The sequence below is a fragment of the Neolamprologus brichardi genome, chromosome 17 (genome assembly GCF_056152115.1).
Source record: "Neolamprologus brichardi isolate AB-2024 chromosome 17, ASM5615211v1, whole genome shotgun sequence".
Lineage (NCBI taxonomy): Eukaryota > Metazoa > Chordata > Actinopteri > Cichliformes > Cichlidae > Neolamprologus > Neolamprologus brichardi.
In genome coordinates this window covers 10,450,036-10,470,514 of record NC_142120.1, presented here as the reverse complement: position 1 = coordinate 10,470,514, position 20,479 = coordinate 10,450,036, and the positions used below count along the sequence as shown (strand labels likewise).

At 42.6% G+C, this 20,479-nt stretch overlaps 2 protein-coding genes across 5 annotated transcripts in view; one reads left to right on the top strand and one right to left on the bottom strand.

Annotated features, from left to right (window-relative positions):
• wnt5b (wingless-type MMTV integration site family, member 5b) overlaps window positions 1-20,479 on the top strand; it is an 87,830-nt gene that overhangs the window by 42,589 nt on the left and 24,762 nt on the right. For 3 of the 4 annotated variants that reach the window (XM_035908168.2, XM_035908163.2, XM_035908164.2), the window contains one exon: window positions 3,309-3,398. The exons of the other annotated variant lie outside the window; for it this stretch is intronic. In XM_035908168.2, the coding sequence (XP_035764061.1) occupies window positions 3,381-3,398 (18 nt within the window). In that variant the 5' untranslated portion in view covers window positions 3,309-3,380. The remainder of the gene's footprint in view (window positions 1-3,308; window positions 3,399-20,479) is intronic. 4 annotated transcript variants of the gene reach the window in all.
• Window positions 7,389-11,196, bottom strand: fbxl14b (F-box and leucine-rich repeat protein 14b). The gene has a single exon (XM_006780673.3). The coding sequence runs from the start codon at window positions 10,530-10,532 to the stop codon at window positions 9,330-9,332; it is 1,203 nt and encodes a 400-aa protein (XP_006780736.1). The 5' UTR covers window positions 10,533-11,196; the 3' UTR covers window positions 7,389-9,329.

Sequence of the window (20,479 nt, the reverse complement as noted above, 5' to 3'; positions counted from 1 at the left end):
TATAGAAGGAAAGCTCGTGATTACTATTCTAATACCAGTCACATCTGACTGAAGTTGTAGGTTTTTATCAAGACCACAAATGCCAAAGAAAGCTGGTCTCCACACCTCTGATGTTAAAGTCTGAGGAGATTTGTTGTGTTTTTATTTTTCAGCCTTGAATTTTCGTAGCTATTGCATCAATATAGATTTTTGGATCTCAACATGTTTGCGCTCTCTGGTGAAAAACTGCCCATACTCCAAGTAACTTGCCTGAATCTTTTTTTTTCTCTCTCTTTCTTTTTCATAGCTATTGCACCTCTGCAGTTTGAACTGGCTTTTAAAACATAACACATAACTTTTAGGGACATTTAAAGTGTCTAACATATGCATTTTAAGGTTAAAGCTTACCATTTTCTGCCATGCCGTTTCTACATTGTTAAATACATGTTTCACTGTCTGCAGTAACGCAGGTATCTGTGATGGTATCACTTTCAGCATCTTCCTCCTGCCCTCTGTTGCCCTCTAAAGACTCCCACCCCCCAAAAAACAGCTCTGAAAAGTCATTTTAATGGAGTGAAATCTGCTCCATTGCGCAGTGTTCCCTGTCAAACACGTGTTAAACCCCATCGACTGCTGCTGCAGTTCTCTGTCTCCCTTTCTGCCCGCTTCCCACGTTTGAGAAAAGCATGACAAATTTTTTTAACAAAATAAAGAGAAAGAAAAAGTTTTCACTTTATTGATGCTTGAATGACAAGTTCAACTGACAGGAAGGTACGGAGAGCTGGCAGAGAGGAACACACACACAAAGCGAGTGTCTACGCACATGCATTATGCACGCGGGCCTTCAATCATACGTATGCGGGAAGACAAGCACACACAAGCACACCACACCACCCACGCTCCCAACACACTGTCTCACCTGACAAATTAGAATGAGTGCGAGCCTGTTGGTTTTTGACTTTGCAGGTATCTGTCACATTTCTGTCAGAGCTTCACGTGGTTTCACATCAAGACAAAGAAAGGCTCTCTCTCGCTCTCTCCCTCTTTCTCTTCCTCTCGCCGTCCTTCGCCTCCTTCCTGCCGTTCTCCGCGTGGAGCAGAAATGGGGAGCAGAAGTCAGCATCACATGCTGCATAATTCTCAGTCTTCCGATTGTAATTGCCAAGGCTTTCATAAAACATTCAGCGACGACGTCCATGTTTTGATTTTGAATAAAGCAACATCTTATGTTTAAAATGAAAGATTTAGTGTGTTGTTTTCCTTATCCAATCTGTCGGAAAACAGCACAGAATGGCTTGTCTGGCAAATGTAACGACGCTGATCATTTTCTTAACATAGCTCTTGCTTAAATATCTTTAAAAAAACTCTATACTATATAGCCATAATGGTGATGATGACGGACTGAAAATTCAAAGAGCCCACAGCGGTATATGACCTGATAACAGCATGTGGGAGATTAATAAAAAGTTGAACACCCAGAGGATCTAAGATTGAAGAGTGATTTATTGCTTTAGTCACTGTGAAATGATTATCAAATATGCAAAAAGTCCTCTTTTATTTTAATCATACGTTGAATATGTCCGGGTTTTGACAGCTGGGGAGCCAATAACACGCCATCTCAGGTGTCACTGAGTGCTTGCATAACTTGAACTGATTCCTTACGCCACACTACCAGAATATGGCAATGTAGCTCTTTTGTTTAGTCACCCAATTTGTGCACAGTGAAATATCTCAAATGCAACAAGTGTGCAGTGGCATAAAACAGTGGAAGCACTTATTGTCCCCAGAGGATTCACTACAAAGTAGCAGTGTGTTACAGTACTGTGCAAAAGTTTCGAGTTACATTTCATTTCTTTATATTTTGCTAGAAAATTTGGAAAGTAAGTGCACAGATTTATTGAAGCATGTGCGAACATACCCAGAAGTACAATATAGAAGGCAAAAACAGAGTTTGTACAACTCTAATGAGCTTGAAGGTCAATGTTTGCGATTGTTCGACCAACTTTATTCTCCAACACACCCTAAACCCTCTTAGACAAACTTTGACCTTTCGTTAAATAGTCTTCAGGAATAATTCTTCAGGTTTCTCAAAGGAAATTCAAAGCTCTTCTTTGGATGTTGGCTGCCCTCTGTTTTGTTGTCTCTCAAGATGATCCCACACTGCTTCAGTAATGTTGAGGTCCAGCTACGGGAGGACAATTGATTACTGATTATTTTCTTTTTTTCACACATTTGGGATCATTGCTTTCTGAAAGATGAAGCTGTTATCAATCCAGATGGTATTGGAACATCAAAATTTGATGTTTTTTCTGCATCCATAATTCTGTCTATTCTGACGAGATCGCTGTACTCACTGTTGTATCGTTCTCTTGACCTCCGTGCATATTGTGATAATTTGAGGTGAAATGTTCAGATTTAGATTCTACCTCTTGTCCCTGAAAAGTATTCTTCTTAATAAAACTTAAGAAGTTTTGCCTAATAATAAATACTAAGATTTTTATCAGTGAGTTTCTCCAGTTTGTTTGTTTTCCTCAGAGGAATAATGGGATCTTGTCTGGTGATCCCACTATTTTACCTTTAGCACCTCTGGGAAATTATACCTTAATGAGCTGATTGGCTCGTAATAAAAGCAGACATTTGCTGCAGTCGAAAACCAAATTTTAAAAAAATGTAAAAACTAAGATGAAGTCATGAAAATGTTAGATGTGTGTCTTTAGAGCAGTTAGAACCACAGACTCGCCTCTGTCTAGCAGGCAAAAATACTCAAATTCATTTGTTAGGAAGGTTTTTCACTAATTCATCAGTTACAGGTTGGATAATGTCAGTGTTCCTTCTTTTCCTGTAAAAGTTAGATTTTCAAAAGTGGAAAAAAACTCTTTTGACTTATCCCTAAAGTCTTACCTTTGTAGAAAAGCAGCTCATTCCTTTGATAGGAATGTGCAGCAGAGGTGTGTGTGTGCCTCGTGTGCAACTGAAAATAATTAGCTGGTCTACTGGGCAAAAAAAGCACAACTGTTTTTTTATTTTATTCTTTTACATAGGTCATTTTAATATGTGTGTGCACACGTGTGTGTCGAGCCAGATATTGTTGGAGCGTAAGTTTTTTTGTGTGCGCACAGACGGTATTTTAACATGGCTAGCCGACTTCTTGCAGCCCACAGTTAAACAGTGACTCACAGATTCCTTTCTCCCTCTCATTCTCTTTCTCACCAACCTCAACTTTTTCTCATCTGTTTCTTTCCCCGTTCCCCTCCTCAATTTTTACCACTTCTCTACTTTTCTATCTTCCTCTCTCTGCTTTACTGCCTTGCCGCTGTTCCTATCTACAGGTTGGGTGCTGACTACAGCAGACTGTCGGACAGAGGTGCTTTTTCTTCCGCTTCTCTGCCTCTTCCCTGACTATGCCAGCTTTAAAACCAGTAAGTTACAATAAAACCACACCATCCCCCCTCTGCTCTTTTAATGCTATTTTTGACCAACACTGGTTCTGAAAAGTGTGTACAGTATGTGCATGGATGCCTAAATCAGAAGCAGTGGTACATGTTCTTGACTGGAGCTGCTGGTTTAAAAAAAAAACGTTTCCTGAAGCACATAGACACACTGAGCCCCCGAGGGCCCCGGGGACAGCTCTACAGCAGACGGTAGAGCAGTCCACTGTACCTCAGCGACACCTCAACACCAGGTGCCACAAAGAGGAGGAAGGAGGCAGGGATGGTGGGGAAAGAAATGGGAATTGTAAAGGGGGGGTGCTGAAGAATGAGAAAGATAAGAAAGGAGCACTAAAGGAAAAAGAGAAATAAAGTTGGTGGTGAAAAGAGAATGACAAAGGTAAGATAAGAATGGGAAGTAGAGAGGTGAGGAGACAGGTAGGAAATAAGGCTTCAAAATAAGTTGACAAGAAGAATAAGAAAAAAAGGCGAGGATGAAAGCTGACCAGCAGACAGGCAGAGATCTAAAAACAGGCCAGAAAGACAGACGGACAGACAGACAACACAGCAGACGGGAGAGACAGACAAGAAGCTGTTGCAGCCAAAGGCATGTGGGGGAGGGCAGTAGCACTCCGCTGCTAATATCCCTGCTGCTCTGTTGTGAAAAACCCCAGTTCGCCTTTTAATGGCAAACTATTCCTTTAATGATAGCAGTAAAACACTCTCGCACACATACATAACACCGTTCCTCTCCACCTGACAGGAAATGTGGTTCAGAGCGCAACGTGACAAGTCACAGTTCAACTTTTACAACTTGCAGGCCAAACACACACACACACACACACACACACACACACACACACACACACACACACACACACACACACACACCAGATTTCAAAAGCAAAAACAGCCCTATGAATAGTATGAAAAGGTTCTCTCAGTGACCTATATGCAGGAGAAATGTTGGTTTTATCTGATTTAAGTGTCTGTAAGTTTTTGAAGTAACTTTGTTTGGGAGCTGTCAGTCATGCAGGCAGGCAGGATCTGTGAGGGGGAAGAGACAATCTCACTGAGAGGAAGCTACAACATGTTCTTTACATGAAGTCCTTTTCATCCGAGCTTCCTACAGTGCACACGCTGCTTTGCCTGAGCGCAACGCTGAACCTTTAGGATCCACGACAAAGTGAAAACCTGAGGAGAGTGGTGGTAGTCAGGTGATCAGCCTTTTGTGATATTCATCAACAAGGATAAGTAGAGCTTAAAAGCATAGCAGTGGCTCTCAATGTTATTCTGAAGCTGTAAATTCCTCTTTGTTAGCCATGTGGATCAATCATGTCTGGACATTTGGTTTTGCTGGCTAAAGAGAGATTATATCATTAAGCAACCATAGAAGACAGGACCTTGGATTGGATGTGGAAATTACAGCTATTTTAATTTGTAAGCTAGCATGCAGTTTTAATTGACTTTAACTGAAGCAGACAAGCTTCTTCTCCCAAAAGCTAACATTCTTGTGACCCTATGTCCTATAGTATAGGATCAGGCAGGAGCCAAACTGTTCACTGCTTTTTAAGATGGATTATAAATGATGCACGTGTCATGTGCAAAAAACGAACCAAAACTGCAGGAAGAGGGACGGCTTTTCCTGCTGTGCATTTGTACAGTTATTTCCAAAGAGAAGTGCAACTGTCCTAAAGGAGAATGTGCAGTCAGAACATTCAGTGCAAATGAGCTCACATATTTAGTTTTTACACAAATCACGATATCTTCATGCAAATTACTTTACTGTTCATGAAAACACTGGTATAACCTGGTTTTTGTACTTGCAGTCTATGCACAGAGTGATATATCATGCCTTCTAAGCACATAATGCTGAACACCCAGGATTTAAACTCACTCAGCTCTCTCTCTGTTTGTTCAAAATGCAAATTGAGTCATTCTCTACAATAACATTCATGTTTGTATTCTCCTAAATTATTGATGAGGTTTTGTTTTTAATTGAGAAGAAAACCTTCAATATTTTAAAGTAGGAAGGGCCGATGCCTCTTAGTTCTTCCGGACAACCTCCAGGGACTTACAGCAAAACAGTGAGGAGCAAGCAGATATAATGTTAAAACATGAGAGCTCTTCACTGTGTTCGTGTGTCCCCCAGTAGCACCCAGCATCGGGGGGCTCAGGAGCAGAGTCTGACCTTTGACCTCCCTATGGAGTGTAGTGGACAAAAAGTGATTTTCCCTGTAGGGATTACTAAAGTATTGCATTATCATTTGAATGTAGCTGATTGCATCTTCGTCAGTCTACACTTCAGCCTGCCGACCTTTCTGTAGAAACCCACGATATGACCTTCTCTTCCGTATCTGCTCGGTAAAGGTCTGCATGCACAAATGTCAAATGATAAAGAAACAATTAGTTGCGTTGTACGTCTCCCACTTCTATTCATTAAACAGCATCCAAGATACATTTTATCTCAGTGTCACACCTCTTTTACTTTACTCCTATGGCTTCATGTCGCCTTGCTGCAGCATGTAGGAACTCCTAATCTAACTCAGGCATTTAGCACATAAACACACATTTTCTGGTAGATTTAAAGCAACACTAATGCAGGGTCAAATTACATCAGCAACAGTAGCTCATAGGTCCTGTCATTCTGTGGCTGACAAACAGGTTTGAGATGCTTCTGGGACAAAGCTGCTCAAAATGTCACAGACTGTGTCTCTCTTTTTTTCTTTCGTTTTTCCACATCTCAGTGTGCATTGGTTGCAGCGTTATTGCACAAGACCAAAGGCCAGCTAAAGCAAACTTAAGAAACAGCAAACACTGGCATTCTGTGAGTGTGTGTGTGTCTTTCTTTCTGTCTTTCTCTGTCCCTGTGGTCAACAATCCCTCTGCTGGCCTTTATCCCCAAATCCCCATGGACAGAGAGTCAGGGGAGAGGGAATGCTTAAATGCTTTGAATGATGGTGTGGAATGCTAAAAAGCAGTCTGTGTGTGTGTGTGCGTGTGTGTGCATGGTGGTAAGTGGGGGGGAAGGGGGGGCAAAGTAAGGGGGAGAGGGGTCTCTTGCCTGGTCTAGGATCTGGTATGCGTGACTGAACAAGAGGAGGAGAAAGAGAGGAAGAGAAGGAAAAAAAAAGCACCCAAACCTGCCTTTCTAACTTCTAAAGGGAGACAATGGCTACTGACTGGCCTGGCAACCCCCTATGTGTGTGTGTGTGTGTGTGTGGTGTCACTTCACACACAGGACACGTCCTGATGGAAAGCAGAGAAGAGGGAGATCTGCTCTAACCAACTTTTAGATCTCATTACGCCGCACATGCAGCTGCACAGACGCAGCTCTGCCACATGTGAAGTAAAACACTGCGAAAAGGATCCAGACTAAATGCCCCAAACCCTTCATTTAAACCAGGAAATCCACCAAATACACCCCCCCCCCCCAAAAAAAAAACCCTGAGAGTTGCATCTGGAACTCAGTTAAGCTAAACACCTTTTGGTAGCATTATAGAGGACAAAAAAGAAAACAAAACAGACGTTTATGATTAGAAAAAATCAGCAGGGTAGAACAGTTTCCTGCAATAAACGCCTTGGTGATAATTAATTACACAGGCCCTGGCAGCCAAATCAAGACGGCAAGCATCCATTTTGAATCTGCTCATAAATAATAAAACAACACAAGAGAAATTTTTTCAGCCCTTTTGAGAAGCAAGGCAGGACTGATGAGGGACAATGCTCAGAGATGCGTGGGCGATTATTGGGAGTAATGTATGAAAATAAGAGACGTTATTGTCTTAAATGCGCCTGAATATGGAATATATCTTTGTAGGACAAGAGCAGAGCAGTTGTGATTGTCTTTATGGGAAACAAGATTAAAATACCTCGTGGGTATTTTTTTATATTCCCACTCCAAAAAAAACAAAACAAAACAAAACAGAAAACAATGGAGCGCTACACCTACACAAAAGTAATCCACACCGCTCTCGTTCGTTCATTATATAAATATCTTTAATTGTTTTAACCGTAAGAATATAAAACAATTTAATTTTGGGATTCTGCATTTTTTTTCTCTTTACAAACACATAATATACAGTACATCTTTTTATTGTCAAACACACGCACGCACACTCACTCACACACAGCTTTTTCAGCAGGACGCACATCCGTAGATTAATTTTCTAGCAGGTCATTGCATTACATTAAAACGCGCACACACTGGCGTCGGTGTGCGTGCGCGCGTGTGCATGTGTGTACAGCCTAAATGCGTGTGTGTGTGTGTGAGAGAGAGAGTGAGAGAGAGATGGGGAATAGCGAGGTGGAGAGAGGGTGAGTGAGTGAGTGAGACGCATTCTGCTTGTAACCAGAGACGGGAAGGGAGAGAAAGAAAAATAATCGATTACTCCTTATTCTAAGCATGTCTCAAAATGGATTTGGGGTATTTTTATTCAGGGGGAGAAGGGTGAGAGATGGTAGGGGAAAAAAAGAGGGAAAAAAAAAAAAAACTCCTCCTCTCTCTATATACCGGTGAGAGCAACATGAATATGAATGTGTCGGTATAAACGTGGGAAAAGAAAAGCCACGAACCCTGATTTGTTTCCACGAATAAAGGCTAAGATATAGAAATCACTTCAATTTGAAGTACGACACTCTGAGCAACATTCACTTGACATTTATCTCCACCAGCATCCCTTTCACAACAAAAATACCTACAGCCTAATAATCCTGTAAGGACATACACTGGGTTTTTAACGATGGTCCGATCATACCTTTAACATGCATCTATCGTTATAGAATCACTACAGGTATAGGCTTGCAATCGCATCTCCTTTATATTGATCAAAGCTTGAATGCAATGCACCTCTAAAAGGGTGTAAAGTTGGACTTTATCCCTTTAAAAAAAAAAAAAAAAGGAAGGAAAAACTGAACAATATAAAAAGCTCTTGCACTCAAGCAGGTTTTTAATGTATTTTGCATAAAGCGACGTCCTCTCACTCTCTGACTGGATCTGACAGCCCGCCTTCCCCTTTCCCCCTCTCGTGGCTCTCTCTGGGAAATTGCTCTTGTTTATGGGGGTAAATTAACAAAGGTAGTTAGATTGTGTCCTGGTCTCCTTTCTCTAGCTCTGCTCAGGGAAGAGGGAGGGAGGGTAGAGAGAGGCGATGGAGGGATGGGGGAGGGGGCAGACACAAGTCCCTTTAGGCACATTTTCTCCCAGTCTCTCTTTCCTTCTTAACAGTATACACCCTTTGAAAATAACCACATACGAGGTAGCCAAATGTTTTTTGTGTGTCTGTGTGTGTTGGGTTTTTTTTGTTGTTGTTTTTTTTAGGCGTGATGGCTGTAGCGGAGATTAGTCGTAAATGCCTCAGACTCACTGCAAAAATAAAAGTCCCACATTGAAGTTTTAAAACCTCTCTTTTTGACTTTTAAGGATGGATGCAAGTTTTCGCATCCAGAATTTTCTGGAAGCAAGTGTCAGGAAGAGAAGCCGATTCTTCCATTAGGGAAAACGACACCTGATTGGAAACAAAATCTGGCAAACAAGCTGAAGTTATTCTAGTCCCAAGTCCAGTTTTTGTGAGGTCTTAAAACTCGATTTGAGATCAAAACATTGCGTTTAACACGGATTTTCGTGAGCTCATGACAGAAGTTTTGAATTGCTTTCTGCCAGGCTGAATATTGGAGTCAAACACTGATTTCAGTCCTGCAAGGCCAACAGAAAGAAAAATAAAACATTTTGAGCATACATCCTGGTCACATGGGAGAAGCACACCTTACACAGAAGGGAAAAAGGAAGGATTTCTCTCTTTTTAAATAAGAAAAGAAACTCCTCTGCCCACACATCCCTCCCTTTTCCTGCTCTGTCACCGTCCAAAAAAGAAAAATAACACACACTCCCAAAACAAAAACAAAAAAACCAAGCATTTCCAATCACCTCACTTTCTCACTCTCTGTCATCTGCCAGAGTCCCAGGTTCAACACTTTAAGGCAGGGGAGCTGTGTGATCCTCTCCAGTCCCCTCTTGGTGATCTTGGTACATCCATACAGGTCGATGCCCACCAGCTGGGTGAGGTGGTCCGCTATGAGCTCCAGCCCTTTGTCCGTGATGCGCACGCACTGTCCAATGTTAAGGGTCCTCAGCTCGTGCATCTGCCTCACCATCCGGTTTATCCCGTCGTCGGAGATGTGACACGAGCACAGAGACAGGGACTTGAGCTGGTACAACCCCTGAGCGATGTACGCCAGAGTCTGGTCCCCTATCTTGTCACAGAACGAAACATCAAGCCCAGAGAGTCTTAGGGTGCCCATGGCAAGGTGCATTGTCCCCGTGTCGCTTATGTTGTCACAGGAGCGTAGGTTGAGGCTCCACAGGGAAGTCATATGTGAGAGGTGGATCATCCCTGCGTCTGAGATCCCCCCACAGAAGCTCAGGTTCAGTACCCGGAGCTTGGTCAGCCCCTTGGAAATGTGTTTGAGTGACAGGTCTGTCAGTTTCTGACAGTCTTGGAGGGTCAGGTACTCCAAGTTCAAGCAGCCCTCTGCTGCACTACGGGTCATGCCCGCCAAATGTCCAATCCCCACATCTGAGACATGTCTGCAGGACCTCAGATTGAGGCTCTTGAGTCTGTGGAGGCCCCAGGCTATCAACAGAAGCCCAGTGTTGGTGATGTTGCTGCAGCCACCAAGCTCCAGCACCTCCAGGTTCTTCAGATACTGAGCAATCCTCCCTAGACTAGAGTCTGTTATCTGCTTGCACAGACTCAGGTTCAAAACCCGAAGTGATGGGATCTCCTGCACGAACGCATGGCCCAGCCCGTTATCCGTGAGGTTGTAGCAGCCGGACAGATTGAGGGACTCGATGTTTGGCATTCCCTGGATGACATAGCTCAGGCTGCGGCGCAGAGACAGGATCTGGACCCTCCGGATGCCCCTGGCCTGGAGGCTGGGGAATAAGGAGGGATTTGCCCGGCGGAGGTGCAGCTTGGCTTCCACCCCCCTCCACACTGACTTGTGGTAGGATGCGTCCCTCCAAGCGATGCACACTTGGGCTACCCTGCCTTTGTCCCTCACGTCCAGATAACTGAAAATCATTGCCAAAATTTCTGGGAAGAGGCACGAAATGTGCGTCTCCATTGTTTTTCAAAACCCAGGCATATAAAAATTAATACTCCACACCTCCAAGGCTTAAAAGAAAAACAGAAGACTCAACTCAATCACACCCTCCTCTCGCACAAAATGCAAAAGTATCAACAGTCCCAGCTATCCACAGAAGTAAAAAAAAGAAAAGAAAAAAAGAAGAAGAAATTGGAGTTATGTGTTTCTCTCTTTTTCTCACACTGAACTGTGCAAAATCGATCAAACTCCCTCCAGTGCCACGTGATCCGGTCTGGTTGCGCAGTAGGATTCAAATGTATTAAAAAAGAAAAAAGGGGAAAAAAACAACAAAAAAGAGCGTTTATTCCTGCCTCAACCCCTCTCTCCGCCAAAAAGAGGAGGAGAGGGGGCGAAAGGAAGAAGGAGGAGGAGAGGAGGAAAAGCGTCAATCCTTCCCCCTCTCGCTCCCTCTCTCAGACGACGCTTCCTTGTATTATACCTACAAAAAGCCTTCCTCTCTCCGCCGTGCGAGGATCCAGACGGTCATACATTTCAGATTAAGAAAGTAAAAACAAAACCAACTCGCTTACCGACACGTATTAAGAAGCGACCCCATGGTAGAAAAGCAAAAAAGATAGAGTTGGAGCGGCTTTATAGGCAGAGTGAGAGAGAGAGAGAGGGGCGTCCTGGGCTCAAAGCCTTTGTCTGCTCTTTTCAAACCGACTTGGCAGGGACCCCAGCACTCTAGCTGTACCGAAGGGGTGGAGGGAAGTAATAATATCACCCTCGTCTCTTTAAAATGTATTTAACGACAGCCACCGTTACTACGGGCATTTTAATAGCAGGTCGTTACACCGAAACGTTCTTACAATGATTTAATAGCAGATGTAGCTTGAAATTAATTCGCTATTTTATCGACCCACCCCTACCCCCTCCGTGTCACACAGTTGGTTTGTCCCGCCTCAGCTGGAACGGTGCGAACAGTTTCCCTTGGAAACCAACTTCTTACAATTCAGTTCACTTTGGGCTTTAACCCTTTGAGCGGACCACACGGGAAACACAGGGAAGCCAAGTGGAGAAGCTCCTTTCAGTCCGCTTACTTGGCATGAACGTTTAGTATTTTTATTCTGAATTTGTTATTATTGTTGTTGGTGTTGTAACTAGAGCGCTTCTACAGCTGCCAGCCGCGTTCATTGTCTTTTTTTGTAAACAGCCCCTCTCCGTCCACTCTCCTCCAACACTTTACTTTATTGCAAAACCAGAAAATAAATGTACTTTTCCAGAGACGATCAATCAACATGTCATCAGTCAAATACTGGGAAGAATAACTGTGGCTCCAATAAAACAAAACAGAGTTTAAAGAATAGTTTAAATAACGCTGAAAACAATGTACAACCCGTGAGTAAAAATCCCTTTTAATTAATTTGAACATGCTTTATTGGCTTGGTATTTGGCAGAAAGTTGCCAAAGCCTTAAGACCACATCAGAGGTTGTGTCAGTGTGTGTGGGTCCCTCCCTTCACTACACAGGCACACACATACACACACATATAAGGTTGCCGTTCTACAGCCACTTTTTTACAACTAATAGGCTCACGATATACAAATGCACAAGATACATACATTAAAGTTGGAGCATAGATTACTGTGGTAATAAAATATTCTATAAAGTGTAAAGCAAATAAAATGTCAAAGGCTTTCTTTCTCTCATGTGTCTCTCATAAAGAAGCAAACTTTGAAGCTGTTGTCTCACATCTGGCATTGGTTATGTTTTGATAGTTGAATAATCAAAGACTTATTTTAGTCTCAGCTGATGGCACTGAGAATATATCAGTGTGTGTGAGTTTCAGTAATAGATTGCTATATATAGATGTTTTCTAATGTTGCTTATTCAGTGTATCAAACCATAATAATGACCAATTATAGCAATAAAGGTCAATTTTAAAATTTACCTTTGTTGCCTAAGCCAAGAAACCATCACCTGCACTAGTCTAATTTAGTTAGATTTAGGATGTTTCATAAACCAAGAATGCATCTGAAACCTATGTAGACAAGTCGATAAGGATAGGGAATGATTATTAGAAAAAAATGGATATTTCAGTATAGAAATATATTGTGTAGCCCATATGACATCTTAAAAAAGATTTCTGTAAATGAAATAGCCAAAGAACAAATTCAAACATGATTTGGATAAATGAACCTTCCTGAACAGTCTTAAATCTGAGAGTCAGTCCTCATGAGGGCATCTTCAAAATCTACTAACTGCAACAAAGCGCTAACAATTTGGATGAATCAAAAAGCCGTGGAGAATTGCAAGAAAGTTTCAGAGTGTTCGTCTGAAACTTTTACTCTTTCTGCATGCACACAGCACGAAAGAGAAAGGCAAGCCGCTGTGCTGCAGCCGCTCACTTGGAGCGGCGTGCATGTGAATATATTACAGTGTGATAGATTTGTGGATATTTCTTGCTTTGTACATGATTTGTCTGGCATCTGTTGGGCTGTCTGTCCATGCGCTGTCAGTATTTTCCAGAGCGTTATTGGTTATGAATTTGCTTGACTGCTTAGTTGGGAAATCTGTGTGTAGTTTGTAGTTAGTTAACTTAACTGGTAATTCTAAATTAGTATGCATGGTTCTCTGTTTCTCTGTATTAGCCCTGTGCTGGACTGTTGACCTGATCACAGTATACCCTGCCTCTCACCCAGTGTTATAGCTTCCATCCTCCATGACCCTGGCTGGTTTAGTGGTTAAGACTAAGGGGACTAGTGGATGATTGCCGGGACTGTGTAATGATAAGATATGGCTGGCAAAACTATAACTTTTATTGCCTTAGTTTAGTGGCAGGAATGCCAGTGCTCCATATGCTCCACTGCTAAGGCAACTGTGTCTATATGTGTATGTGTAGACTGAAATTAAAAGATGTGACATTTTCTGGATGCATCTGAAAGCAGCAGTGTAATTTTGTTGCTGCAAAGTGACCATCGTGGGTGTAGTGCTAAATTATCAACTAATGTTTGCAAACTTTTTCATACAGAGGGATGAAACTGATGAGACGTACCATGAAGATATGGGAAAGAGTTTTTGAAGCTAGGTTAAGAAGAGAGGTTATGATCAGTGAGCAGCATGGCTTCATGCCGAGAAAGAACACTATTGATGTGATGTGGTGCAGGACATGTATGAGGACGGTGAGACAGTGGTGGCATCTGTTGGGCTGTCCGTCCATGCGCTGTCAGTATTTTCCGACAACATGCCAACAATATGCTGACAGATGAGGTTAGGCAGCAGTCACTGTGAACTATGATGTTTGCAGGTGATTTGTGATCTGTAGTGAGAGCAGGGAGCAGGTGCAAGAGAGCCTGGAGAGGTGGAGGCATGCTCTGGAGTGAAAGTCAGTAGAAGCAAGACAGAATACATCTGTGTGAATGAGAGGGACAGAGGTGTAACAGTGAAACTTCAAGGAGCAAAGATAGTAAAAGTAGATAAGTTTAAATACCTGGGTTCAACCATCCGTAGCAACAGACAATGCTCAAGGGAGGAGAAGAAGAGAGTGGAGATGAGATTTGATTTGTAACAGAAGGAGAGCAGCAAGAGTGAAAGGGAAGGTTTATACGATGGTAGAGAGACCTACGTTGATATGATTTGGAGATGGTAGCACTGACAAAGAGACAGGAGGTGGAGCTGAACATTGTAAAATGTTTATTGGGAGTGACCAGGATTGAAAGGATAAGAAATTAGTACATCAGAGGGGCAGCTCAGATCGAGTAGTTTGAAGACAAAGTTAGGGGGTGAGATGATTGGGAGATATCCAGATGGTGGATTAACTAGGCAAAGGATGTCGAAGATGGAGCTGCCAGGTCAGAAAAAAAAGAGGAAGACTTAGATTCAAGATGTAGTGAAGGAGGACATGCAAAGGGTTGGTGTGACTGAGATGTGACAGGAAGATGTTAGGGATAGGGTAACTTACTTTAAGTCTTAACCAAATCGAAAAGGGTTAGTTATAAACAAGACCACTCGTCTCAGTTATTATTATTGATTTCTAAATTATCTAATGAAATGAAAACTTTTTTGTAGGCAGTCTTATGAGAAACTCTAGTTTTTTTGCATGGCTTAATTTTTTCAGCAGCAGAGGTTGTCAGTTGCTATATGCATACACATTACAGGATATCTATGTGATTCTGTAGCCTCGTCATGTAAACACAATTGTTTTTAAATGTTCGCATCTTCTCAAGCACACACACATGCACGCACGGGCTTCTTTGCGTGCACGTTTGTGTGCATGCGTGCGTGTATGTGCGATAAAACGACAGGGGAGCCGTTTGCTGTAGCCCGTGGAGTGTGGCAGAGTGGCTGCGAGATAGCAAAGAGAGAGGAAGAGCTGATGAGAAACATAGAGGCAAAGCGATAGGAGAGAGGCAACAGTGATCAGGTGCAGATAAGACAGAGGGAGAGGGGCTGCAGAAAACGCCGCTTTTACGTGGGAAAAAAAAAGCAGCCATGCACAACTGACGGCAACTCTCCTTTCTCCCACTTCTCCCTCTTATTCTCTTGTTCTCCTTCCTCATGATGGATGTTCAGATTCGCCTTAATGCAAAGCCCAAATGTTACTGAAAGGGCTGTTGATCTCTTTAATAATTTTGCATGACCATGTTCCCCATATCCTTTTATATGCATCTGCACTGAAAGACATAGAAAATAAAATTCACTGTCTTTGTTCCGTGTAAAACTCTCAAATGACTTATATTAGTCTCAGCTCAGCTGAGCTGGGACTAATATGCCCTACTCTACGTTAACAACATCAAACAAATGTTTTCCAGTACGCAGCCTAATTTGCGTTACTGTCTGTTCTGTCTCTCTGAAATTGTACTGTATGCACACATCGTTTCACTACTTTCTCTTTCTGCCTCTCTTCACAATTCTTCCAAATTATTGCCATGAATTATAGCGTTAAAACATTACCAACATGAATTAGAATGAGCACTTATACAAGATGTGTTATAACAGTGTTTATAATTTAGCACGAAGAATTGCTCATACTAGCCCGACAGTTTAAACCCAATCCAACAACAAGGTGCTCTCTGTGAGTTTTGCTTGTAACTGTGTGCGCCTCATAAAGTATAAACATTCATCAAAATATCTATCTCAGGCTGGAAAACACTCGTGCCTCCAGTGTGAACACAGAAGTATTATGGGGATCCAGCCAGTACAGAGTCATGCTTGCCTGTAACAACTCAACTGCAAGTCACCTTTGGTATGATACTATGTGTAGGTTAAATACTGATTGCTGGCTTTAAGAGTAAAGGGAACAACCACTGGGAATTTCACTCAGCAGAGGAAGAAACACAAAATACATAAAAGAAGTGTTGATGAGAAGCACAGTGGACAGTTTTAATTGCTTTTTTATCCCTTGGTTGCTACAAATAAGTTCTTTGTCATCTATTAATTCTGCCTTTTCCCAGAGGCAAAGCTAAAAAAACAAAAACAAAAACAAGCAGATCCACAAATGTTCATCTGCAAAGTTCTGGTTAGGAACAGTGCAGAGTCATAAACTGCGTTAAAAAAAAGTGTGGGACTAACAGGGGATTTAGGTTTCTGTTTTAAATATGCTCTTTTGGTACACTGTAACTGCAAAACCGTCTGAAACTCTATGCTGGAACCTGATGCGCACATCACATCAGCGCAGATCAGAGCGATCGTGATTGGCCTGATTCCTCCTATGCATTGACGGCTACTTTTTCACAGTGAAAGAAAAATGATTATCACCTCAAAACAAGGAATAATAATTATAGAGGCATAGGACTCACAGATGTGAGAGATTGACAAAATTAGCTAAACAAAAAACCAAGAAAAACACGTGATCACAACAAAGAGTGGGGAGGCAAGGGAGAAAAACAACAAAGTCCCAGGATTTTATTTCTTTTCTATTGTGGTTAGCAGCGCACAACGTAATTAACACCATGCGCAAGCATGAATAATGGCTAAGGCCCCTCAGATAGGTTACATCATAACCAGTGTGGGTAAAAGTCTAAATCAGCAGTATGAGGTGAAGCCAATGTCAAAAAGGCTTTAATATGTAGTTCTTCTAATGGGCTGCAGGGGGAGACTCCTCTGTAAAAAAAAAATAAAATGATGATAATAATTTAAAAAAAAAAGAAAGAAAGAAAGAAAAATAAAAGCAAAAATTAAAATGACTTCTTTAATTTTGTCTTACTACACCATGACTGCGACACCATGGCTTATATTGAAGACCGCTTCTAGACTTTAAAATATACAGTGTGAATATTATTACTACTAGTTGCAAGTAGCCAAGTATAGATAACATAGTAGTATTTGGTTCAAACATCGATTTGAGCTTTTTAAAACACATCAAAGAAACATAAAGGCTGTATTTATAAATGCAAAGCACCTAGTATGTCCCACTCTGCTTTTAGCTTATATTCTGTAACTTCATCAAGGGCAAAAACAAAGCAGTTAACTGCACTGTCCCCTGTGGCTGCCAACACCTACGTCCTTGGTATCCGGGCACAGAGTGTGTCATGCATTTTCAAAATAGCAAACCTGACATGAATACCAAGCCATATAATGATACAGCAAACACCTTGAGATCTAAACATGGTGGGAGATTAACACCAGCTCTCAGTTAAATGTGGCTAAACTGTGGCCAGCTCTGGTCTGCTGGACAAACCTCCCGGAAATCAACAGGGGTGAAAGAAGAAAGCCATAATCTGTTTAGTTAAACCAAACCGTACATGGATTTTGAACTTGTTTCTGTGTATTCATACCAAAAATTGACCTTAAGACTATAGCCAGACTGGCTTGTTCAAAAAACTTTATACACATAACCAAAAGTGTCTTTGGTTTGTCGCTCTCGTCATCTGTAGCATGATGAAAGAAAGAGCGACGAGGTAAAAGATGCGTAAATAAATAGTCTAGAAATGACATAAAAACTGAGAGGCAGGTCTATATGCCACAGGCTTTCTCCTCAGCAGCAGTAGCTGAGTCTGTCTCTGCATGACCTGCCTGTGTGTCTGTGTGTGCGTGTGGTGTGCACACTGCATTTTTTTCTCCTGTTTTCCTGTCTCCCTCTGTCTGCCTCACATCACAGCTCTGTGTGTGTGTGTGTGTGTGTGTGTGTGCGTCGTCTTGCTGCTGTGGTGTGTCATACCCCTCTTAGAAAACCCGCTGGGCCCAAGCTAGCACTCACACTGAGTGAGAGAGCAGCGGAAGAGGGATAGATGGATAAGAGAAGGAAGACAAAAAGTGAGATGTGGGGGGGGAGGAGGAATGACTACGGAAAAAGGAAGTGGAAGAAAAGAGTGTCAGTATGTTAAAATAGAGGTTGAAAAATTCAGTGTGTGTGTGTGTGTGAGAGAGAGAGAGACAGAGAGCGAGAGAAAGAGAGAGTGTGCTTCCAAAGTGTTCTAGAACACAAGACTCTACTCGTCATGTGACCAGACGTGTGTGTGTGTGTCTGTCTTTTTGTGCATGTGTTTGTGTGTAACTTTATGTGTCTTTATTTGATGATTCAGGGGAGGACTCTAACTGGATAATTGCTCTCCTCCACAATGTGATTCTGCACCCACAGCGATTGCTGGTTGCCAAGGTTACATGGGCGTGTGTCAACACATATCCCTGAATGGCAACACCTTCCTGAAAGGATATTACCATGACTCGGTAGATTATATTTCTCTTTAGCACACAAACAAAACATAAAGAATGCGTGCGCGCACACACATACACACACGCATGCATGCATGCACACCAGCATATGAAAGAAAACAGTAACAACACCTCAATGGCCCTAAGATGCATGTGGGTGTGTACACATATGCACGCTGTACACTGTACACCTTAAATCTTTTATGTTCCTTCAGGTCTTTTCTCGCTTCAACTGTACAGTACTTAAACATGGTGTGTGTGTGTGTGTGTGTGTGTGTGTGTGTGTGTGTGTGTGTGTGTGTGTGTGTGTGTGTGTGTGTGTGTGTGTGTGTGTGTGTGTGTTTTACACCTGCCTTCAAAGCTTCTCTGCTCTTCTCTTCCCTCTTTCCCTCCCAGCTCCCTTCTTGCATCTCTCTTTCTCTCTCCCTCTCTAACAATCTCCCTCTCACATGGGGGCTGGTGTGTCTTCTTTAAGCTCACGTTCTCTACAAGAGGCCAGGGAGTTTCAGAGCAGGGACCCCCACTAGGGGGTGGGGAACTGGCCAACCCCCAAAATTTGCTGGTCCCCAAGTGGGCCCCCTGGCAAGACTGTCCTATGTTGGTAATAATTTAAAAAAAAAAACAAACATGATCACAAGACAGAGGAAGACACCCTACAATGAGTTGAAACATTAACTTGTTATTTGTTCCTGCAATATACAGTTTTTGCCCTTCGTATTACGTCACTTTGTATGTCCCTCCCGATTTCCTGTCGTCAACCCCTCCCCTCTACTGCGCCCCTGCACTGTTCGGTTTTTGGTGTACCACCTAAATATTTTTAGTGGCCCCCATATGGCCACCCCTATGAAAAAATTCTGGAGGCAAACTTGTTTCAGGGTTCTGCACAGTATCTTAGCTGTCCCTAGGACTGCACTTTAATGGACAGAGACCTCTGATGTTGTGGATGGAATGCTGCTGGAGCCACTCTTCCATTGTGGTGATCACTTTAGGCTTCCTTCAGCCCCGGGTACTTCTTAATCTTCTTGTGCTCATTCTTTCTGATGTTATACTGTCAGATGGGATTTCCACATCTATCACAACTGCTCTCTTTTGCTTCTGATCAGCCACCGCTATATCTGGTTGGTTAACCAGCAGCTGCTTGTCTTGAACTTGAAGTCCCACAGGGTCTTAGCCCCGTTATTCTCAGCTGCTTTTAGTGCCGTGCTCCAGCGGGACTTGGAGACGTATAATCCGCATGAGGCACAGATGTTTTTGTACATTATCCCGGTCACTTGGTTGAGCTTTTCAGTCTACGCTGGCCCCAGCTTGCATCTTACATCCTGCTGTGTACCGGAGTGTCTCAGGGGCATCTTCATGAAGCCTGAACCTTGGGTCCTGTCAACTGTGATAGACATCTGCCTTCATGGATATGGTACTTGGGACCTGTTCATTCCCTGCCATGGTCAGAGTCTCTGTGTGCTCCTTGTCCTTTTTAAGCCTCTGGTAATACCTCTTGATATCAACCACTTCCTTCCACCTCTGGTCTTTCAAAGTATTTGCTTTTCCTCATCTTTATCACCATATGTCTTCTGCCTGAAGCGCTTTCAGACCAGGTTATCCTAAGGGCCATCTTCCTGATGTAGTTAGGGTTAGATGTTCCTTATTTCATCCCAGGTTTTGGTTTTAACACTCCTTATTCTGTTTCATCTCATTGCTCATAGAGCCTTGAGGTGTTGGACTTACGGTTAAACCCTCTGTGTGTTGTGAGAAGTTCTCCTGTCTTGACATCATTATGATGTATTTCTTTCTGTGTCCAGCTTACTATTCTAGCTGATTATCTAATGATTTTCAAGGCTTAGGTCTTCTTCCTACCACTGAGCAGGGATTCTTAACACCTGTCTACCATCTCTGGAGGTATTTAACTGTTGCAGAACTTCTTGGTCTGTACTATACTCAGGTACATGTAGGTGTCCTGTAAGTGTCCCGATGACATTTGCTACACTCATCCAGCTTTGGCACTGACAGTAAGTTGATGTCATCCATGCGTAGGAGGTGGCTGATGGTCACTCCATTTTTGAGTGTGCATCCATATTCACTCTTTGAGCTGGCTGAGGGGAGTTTGGGACACAGCAAAACAGCAGCATCACCTTTGTACGTGCGACACTTGGTGGTGAGCTGTGCAATGGCCTTTGAGTTAACTTCCAGTGTTGTTTTCCTCAGCTGCTTGAGTTCTTGAAGGTTATCAGTGAGGGTTAAAGTGTCAAGAACTCTAGGATCCACGAGGGCATTGAGGCTTTGTTGCAGTCAATCCAGGGGGGGCTCAGATTAGTCTGGCTAGAGTCTTGGATGACTGC

Excerpts from the sequence above, each read along its gene's own strand:
- fbxl14b (XM_006780673.3), bottom strand. The coding sequence starts at position 10,532 with ATGGAGACGCACATTTCGTGCCTCTTCCCAGAAATTTTGGCAATGATT.